Consider the following 7561-nt stretch of genomic DNA (forward strand, 5'->3'; position numbering starts at 1 on the left):
ATAAAGGCTGTTGTGCTCCTCTCCTCAGGGGAGGTGTCAGGGCTTTGATGAATATTTCTCTATTAACAGCCTCCCATTGTCAGCTCTGGCCTTTGTGTTGCGGGGCAATCCGTCAGACAGAGAGGAGAGCTGGGGTCGGCCTCCCCGAGGTCATTATTGAAGTCCCACACTGACCCAGCGGCCACTCGAAGACAGCCCTTCACAGTGCTGAGGCTGCTGTTTTTTCGGTCTAACAAACAAGCATCAGCAATTAAACTGACCCACAGTCCCAACAACAGAGTGGCTAGGGGAAACGGAGCGAGCAGCAGGAGTGATGGTAGGTCTTCAGAGACAAGCTCATTGGCTAAATGTGACCTAGCCTGCCCTCTTTGGGTCATCATTAAAATCCTGTCAATTTATATTAGCTGCACCACAGTATGAAATATTACACATCGCCAGCTATAAGCCTCATATAGGATATCATTAATGAGAACCATACTGCTACATGTTAGCAAGTTTACACACTGAAGTTTATGATGGAAAAAGCTGTTTCGTAACATTATTTAAGCGTTCAAGAAGACAAAACAACTGTAAATGCAATCAAGTATCATTTATTAAACAAAATAAGACCTTTCCCTGTGGGATGGATAGCACCGCCATCGCCAAGTGTTTGCTTTTTCAGTTGAACAACTGCTCTTTCAATTTCAGTTAGCAACCCCAACGTGCTAACACGATAACACTTGAAAAAATATTACATCTTTGCATATGTACAAATACAAAATAAATGGCAATTTTCAAGGAGACTTTCAGGACATGCGGTACTCCCATTAGAGTCTGGATAGCAAAAGGAAAAACAGCATAGTTGGAAAGAGACAAAAGAAAAGAGAAAAAAAAAAGGTACTCCTCTGAAAATCACCTCACAGTCCATCTTTGCCATGGTGCAAAACTTTATCTTAAAGAGTGTAGGATAGGCATAATAATACTATAATTAAAATATTTTTTTTTTCAATTAGGATACTTATGAACAATTCATTTTGGATAGTAAACTTCCCCAAGTTGAATGCCAAGCGCTCAAGTGAAAAATAAATACACGTTTTCAGTTCTGGGAGAGAGAGAGAGAGAAAGAGAGAGAGAGAGAGAGAGAGAGAGAGAGAGATAGAGAGAGAGAGAGAGATAGAGAAAAACAAAAACAAAAAAACAAAAAAAATCTAAACCATATCTTATCCCACAATCTCATCAAATTCACCATCCTTGCATCCCGGCTCCCACGCGCCCGCCCAATGTCTCTGGGACTGTGCTGCTGACCACGCATTACCACTGGGTCTCTGCCACTGAAATGCCAATTCAGAATCCTGCAGCTAACAGGTGGTATATTCCTGGCAGGCAGGGAGACCTGTTGTGGTGATGACCCCCTTCAGAGGAGGGGGGGGTGGGACGAGGGGGGGGGCCCTAGGCCTGGTCCATCCACTGTGCATGTCTGGGGTGTCCAGCAACGTGCCTGTCTCCTCTTGTGACATCTCAAGACATCACTGGTAGCCCAGGGCGGAGGCTTGGGCCAGTCTCTGGCTGTAGAGGGCGTAGGGGGAGTAGTAAGGGGAGGAGGAGGGGAGGGAGTGCATGGGCAGCCCTGGGGCTCCGGGGTACTGGGCCTTGCTGTACGGGTGGTAGCGGGCCAGACTCAGGCCTGGGGACCCCCTCAGGGAGAAGGAGCTGGCCAGCCCTCCGGGGCTGTTGTGTTGGGGCAGGTGGAGGTGGCAGGAGGCGGCCGAGGACACGGAGGACGGGTAGGCGGAGAGGAGCTTACTGTCCACCATCCCCGAGAGGGCCGTGTGGGTCCGCAGGTGAGCCAGGAGCTCCTCGGACGTGGAGAAGCGCTTGTCACACGGACCTCCGGCCGACACCCAGTTACAGGCGTGTTGCTGGGGCTCGCTGGGCAGCATGAAGCCGTAGCTGTAGAGCGGGTGGGTCATGGTGTGGGGGGTGGCGCCGCTGGAGGACAGCGAGCTGGGGTGGAGGGAGTGGAGGTGATGCGAGGGGTACATGAGGGGGAAACCCTGCTTGAGCTGGGACGAGGGGTCATGGACGCAGGTGGAGCAGTTGCTGCCCCCTAGGTGGGGGGCGTTGGGGTATGTCAGACAGTACGGGTCCCTGCACAAACCCTGCATGAGGGAAGGGGGCGAAGCCCCGGTGAGGGGGCTGGAGCTGGGGTGTTTCCCTGGAATCCCCAAGCCCATGCCAGACTTGGCGTGTTCCAGTCCCGGGTGAAACTGAGAAGGGTAGCCCGCATAGGCGCCCACGATGGAGCCGTGGTAGCCCATGGAGGCGGGGGGCAGGGGGAAGACGGAGTGGCCCGGTTTGAAGGGGGAGACCGGGGTGATGTGTCCTCCGGCGCCCAGCCCGGGCTGAGAGGACTGGGGGTCGGCCTTGCTCTCCGGCCGCGGGCTGCTGGCGGAGCTGGCGTTGCTGGAGTTGGCGCTGGCCCGCATGTGACTGGAGTTGGCTAGCTGGGCCCCGTCCAGGCCCGCCTTGCTGTGATCCAAGTCTTTTTTCCCTGCGTTATTATTGCTGCTGCTGTTGCTGTCTGTGCTGCCCTGGTCCAAGCTCACAGCCTTGTTGTCCATGTGCAGGGCCTGAGAGTGTGGGGTGGAAGGCTGTGTGGAGGGAGAATGGCTCTGTCTGTGGGACTGACCCTGTGCGTGCGTGTGCAGGGGGGGTGAGGAGCCGGAGCTAGGAGAGGTGGCATGAGGGGGGAAGGACGGGCAAGAGCCACCGCCGGGCACCCTGAAGCCGGCTTTGTCCGTAGTACCCTTGGTCGATAGGCCATCCTTCCGGCATTCCCCTCCGGTTTTGTTGTAAGGCTTGAAGCTGGACTTGTCGTCCACGGATTGGTGCTGGTCTCCGGATTTGTGGCCTCCCGAGCTGGAGGAACGGCTGGAAGAGTCCTTGTCACTGTGGTTGCCGGAGGAGAGGGAGGCCAGCTTGGAGGAGGAGGGTGGGTCTGGTTTGCCTATCTGAGAGCAGGTCTGGGCCAGCAGAGCCAGAGGACTCTTCTTGGCATCCAGCTAAAAGGGCGACACAGAGAGACATGATAAGTGTACAGATATTTACTCTGTTTAAAAGTCTTACAATAGATGACAAACTAAATGTGTGCATCATATTTCGCTTAAAACATGTTTTGGTCGCTCTCATGGATTGTAATAGGCCCAAGGATATACATGATGTGTGTGATTTCTATCCAATTATGTGTCATCACAACCAGGTGCCGTAAATGATGTTGTAAATGTAAGCCGTAAACATGAGTCATATATCTAGTTTTGGCAGAGCCGTCCTATAATTAAGATCTATGTTCCCGCGTTGGTTGTGGGAAAATCTACCCATAATAGAAAGTGAGAAAGAAAGAAAGAAAGAAAGAAAGAAAGACAAAGAAAGAAAAGAAAGAAAGACAAAGAAAGAGAAAGAATAAAGATTTACAATGCCATATTGTCACGATGTATTTACGTTTGTTCGATCAAAAATAAGAAAAAAATATATCTGTTTCTGACGTCCATCTTTTGCAAACATGAAGAATAATGTCGGAGAATTTAAAACATTGACCTATTTGATGCAACCCAAATAAGTCGACATAATATCCCTCTAATTTTAACATGGCATGTACGACAAGACTTAAGAGAGAATAGTTGGTAAATTCAACCAAATAACTGTTGACGCATTTGTAACAATTTGATGCGTAATTTGTGCGTAATTCAGATAACGTCAGATACTCGGACTTTTTTCACAATAAACCCAAAGACATTACCCAAGGAGATGATATTCGGACAGTTTTGAGAAGACGGGCTTCGCTTACCTCGATACTCAGGGGTGCGGACGTAAGGGGCTGGAGATACTCCGGGTGTAGCAAGTGGCTATGTGCGCTCAACATCTTTAAAATCCGAATTGGCAGCCTTTTAGCCTGGCGTGTGGGATCTGAGGGAGAGGGTTTTCGTGAGCCTTTCTGGTGTGAATTACAACTGCCGTTGCCGGAGCGCTCGGGGGACAGACTGCGTAAATTCGCTTTAGATCCACGGGGAGAATCGTTCATCTGGATCGGAGCGGCGCAAAGTTCGGTCGAGGGCAGGGAACGAGTGTGTACAAGACAAAATTCATTTATGAACACACTGTATGATACTCAAACCAACAAGCAATCATATATACCCGATCTGCGTTAATCCAAATAAACCGAAAAAATTCTCATAAATGTCATCGTTCCTTGACCCAATCTTCGGTTCCTCCAAATAGCCTACTTTCCTTAGATTGAACAATTCCTTGCGTCAGATAGGAATGGAGCAGAAAGATCATCAGTAGTCTCTCATCGGTCACCAAAACAGAAAAATAAGGACAAGTGTAAGGAATAGTCCCGCACAGGGTAGGGCTAGTCTGTTCCGTCGCCGTCCCACTGTCTCTCTCTCTCTCTCGCTCGCTTCACACAACAGCCCGGACCACGCTCATTTCACATACTAAACATCTAAGGAGGAGGAATTTCAAAGCCAGAAGCCGCCTTCCAATCGTGAGGGTCCGCATTCGTAATAAGGGGGACGGCGCTCTCCATGTCGGGGTGTGGCTTGCCTATGCCCCCGCCTCTGCTCCCTTTCTGTGCTAGTGTAACATTTTGGTAAGACGTTTGAAACATAGGCCTACATTTTGATAATGACCGTTTAAGTCGTTCTTATTGATATAGAAAGTTCGATCGCCATAGATAGTTGATAACAGGACAGCAATTTGATAGTTTGCTGAAGAGGTCATGTTTTGTCCACCCCCCCTGTAAATTGCTTCATTTCATTCAAAATAACAGCCCTATGTTCATGTCTGGGTACAATTCTGGGAATGTTAATGACTTTATTGCATTACTGCTGGCTGAATCGCCAATTAGGTAATTCAGATAATCTAATTACGCAATGAATTGGTTGTATTATTCAAAAATTAGCCCTGACAGATGCTATTATAGTCGGGCTGAAATAAAGTAACTTTGATGCTGTGGATACTTTGCCTCTTGACTGGGGCATAAATTCTGTCTGGCATGATAATTGTAATTTCTGTCATAAAATATACAACCACATGATTCCATCTAATCTCTAGTTTAAGGGGACACATAACAAATGTCATGTTCTCTCCTTTTGTTGATGCATTAGTATAACACACTGTAGAAGGCCTGTATGTGCAGCATTTGCTTTTCAGGCAGAAACAAAACAACAACATCAACTCTTCAACAGACATTATACTAAAAATGAAAGATAAAACCACCAATCATTGTCCTCTTTAATAAGATGTACATGACAACATCCATATACTTGACAGTTTAGCTATAGCATAAAAGGAACAACATAGCCAACCTGGGACATTATTCCAAGAGCTAAAGGCTTTCCTCAATAATACAATACTGTTGATGATACAAACCTTGAACCTAGAATACCTGTGTGGCTCTGACAGAGCCAATGACTCAGAGAACAATGAAAAAAAAAAGCTTTTCTTCAGCTTATAGATAATAATAGGATGTAAAAGTCTGTGACAGAGCTTATCAGCGTGCTTTCAGAGGTGCAGTCCTTGACTATAATGACTAATGCCATTTATCTGCAGCTGAGAGGAAAAGGGAGTGGGAGGCCTCATACAGTGTGGGTGGAATGGATGAAGTCACGTCTCCACTCACTCAACAGGATCAGTGTTTGACTTGTCATCATTAGGCTTACACATCACTTATCACCTACACACTGCCACTAACGCTTGAATAACCTGCAGAGATCCAAGAACATGTGAATGCGAATGTACTCAGGGTTAAGTGTGATATGTTCTTCCTTCTTGAATGTGTGTGTGTGTGTGTGTGTGTGTGTGTGTGTGTGTATTTGTTTTATTCTGTCTCCACCGTGGGAAGAAAGACAAACAGATGACACATTTCAGTCAGTGGTTACTCACAGTCTTACAATCACGTTCAACAGAACGCAGGCAAGGATCGAATGGGCTTCAAATATTTTTAGTTTTTTTTACTTTTGCTGCTTTTTTTTTTCTTTCTTCAAAGCGGATACAGAATAAGCTTTTAAAACTTGTCATGAAGAAATGTGCCATGCCAAAACTAGTCTTCCGCTTGTAAAGAGGTAGAGAGGATACGATTTTACAGTTTTACATTTACATTTAATGTAAAACAATATATAACATACTGTGTGTGTGTGTGTGTGTGTGTCTGTGTGTGTGTGTGTGTGTGTGTGTGTGTGTGTGTGTGTGTGTGTGTGTGTGGGGTGGGGTAAATAGAGTTAAAAGGAGACCTGGAGGAGGGCAAAGGGAAAAAGACACAAAGAGCGAGAGAATAAAACAAGGGAGGGCTCTGAACAACGGGGAGCAGCTCCTTTCATGTATCGCCTTGAAGCAGGCTGGTACCAGCTGTTTTGGCGTGTTGATGACTGATGGCCATTTCCTGTTGTGGATATTTAAGGGGCAGGTTTCCCGTTAAGAGACCGCCACTAAGCAGTAGAAAGCCCTCTATGGCCCTGGAGGCATTTGGCTTTTGCAATGGCCATATCAAAGCTGAGGTATTTACTACAACAGCAGCCAAAACACTGAAAGAGGTGGCTACATCATCAGGGAGAGGACCCCACAAGCCTCTGTGATCCTGTGATTTATAGACCCACTGAGTCCTGTAATGGAGGCCCTTCATGGCAAGGCCCTAATGCATTTACGTGTTGAAAGCCGGCGTTTTTCTCGACATGGGTGTAAATATATTATCACAGTGACAGAAAGCAGCTGAACATTTCAAACCAAGTGGAATGGATTGCTCATCTGCTCATTTGTCTTGCCGACAGTGCTTGCCGTACAGTAAGTGTAAATCCTATGTGACGAGGATGTTGACTTGGTTTGGACACATTGTGGTAATGGTTTTCTAATCAAAAAAAAAAAAAAGCAACAGATGTTGGTTCGTATTTAAAGTGCTTTTCTCATTTCTTTTTTTTTGCTTTTGCAGACTATTCTAGTCGAGGTCTGTTTCTATATCCCTTGGGTTGTTTTAATGGATCAATGGACTGTAAACTGGGGGAACGGTCTGACTGTGTGTGATACTGTATGCACAGAGAAGGAAATGATAAAAAGAAGTCTGAGAAAAATGAATGTAAATACCTCCTATTTAATTATCTGTGACTGACTTATGGGGTGTGTGGAATGGGAAATAGAGGCCTGAGGCAGGAGCTCTGCTCTGCTGCAGCTCCGTGTGTTCTCCAGCAATAATAAAATGGAAAGAGAGAGAGAAAAAAAAAAAGACAAATAAGACAGTTTCATGGGGTGTAGCAGACATGACGTTTAGGCTCCATACACTTGAAAGAGCCTAGCAGGCAACATTCCACACAGGACAAAAATGGTTGAAACAAGGATTTCCTCAGGTTGAAACATCCACAAATCGTGTCTACTTAGAGTATTCTCTTTCTTTCTTTCTTTCTTTCTTTCTTTCTTTCTCTCTCTTCCACACGCACGCACGCACACAACACGATAAGATCTCAGAAGTGGATATTTACATATTTCTCGTACAATATCATCTATCTCACTCTGTGTGTGTCAGTACTCGCGCTGT

General features: G+C 46.5%; 1 protein-coding gene across 1 annotated transcript; it reads right to left on the minus strand.

The window, feature by feature from the left end:
• Window positions 1-574: 574 nt before the first annotated feature.
• Window positions 575-4423, minus strand: znf703 (zinc finger protein 703). Its single transcript, XM_083673691.1, has 2 exons — window positions 3824-4423; window positions 575-3041 (listed from the first exon to the last, which is right to left on the minus strand). Exons 1-2 carry the CDS (start codon window positions 4055-4057, stop codon window positions 1506-1508), a joined length of 1770 nt encoding a protein of 589 aa, XP_083529817.1. The 5' UTR covers window positions 4058-4423; the 3' UTR covers window positions 575-1505.
• Between the last annotated feature and the right edge of the window lie 3138 nt (window positions 4424-7561).

Source organism: Argentina silus (assembly GCF_951799395.1).
Source record: "Argentina silus genome assembly, chromosome: 7".
NCBI lineage: Eukaryota > Metazoa > Chordata > Actinopteri > Argentiniformes > Argentinidae > Argentina > Argentina silus.

Coding starts and splice junctions, on each gene's coding strand:
- znf703 (XM_083673691.1), bottom strand. CDS start 4,057: ATGAACGATTCTCCCCGTGGATCTAAAGCGAATTTACGCAGTCTGTCC. Junction 3,042..3,823: donor CCGCACCCCTGAGTATCGAG/GTAAGCGAAGCC, acceptor TCGCCCTTTTAG/CTGGATGCCAAGAAGAGTCC.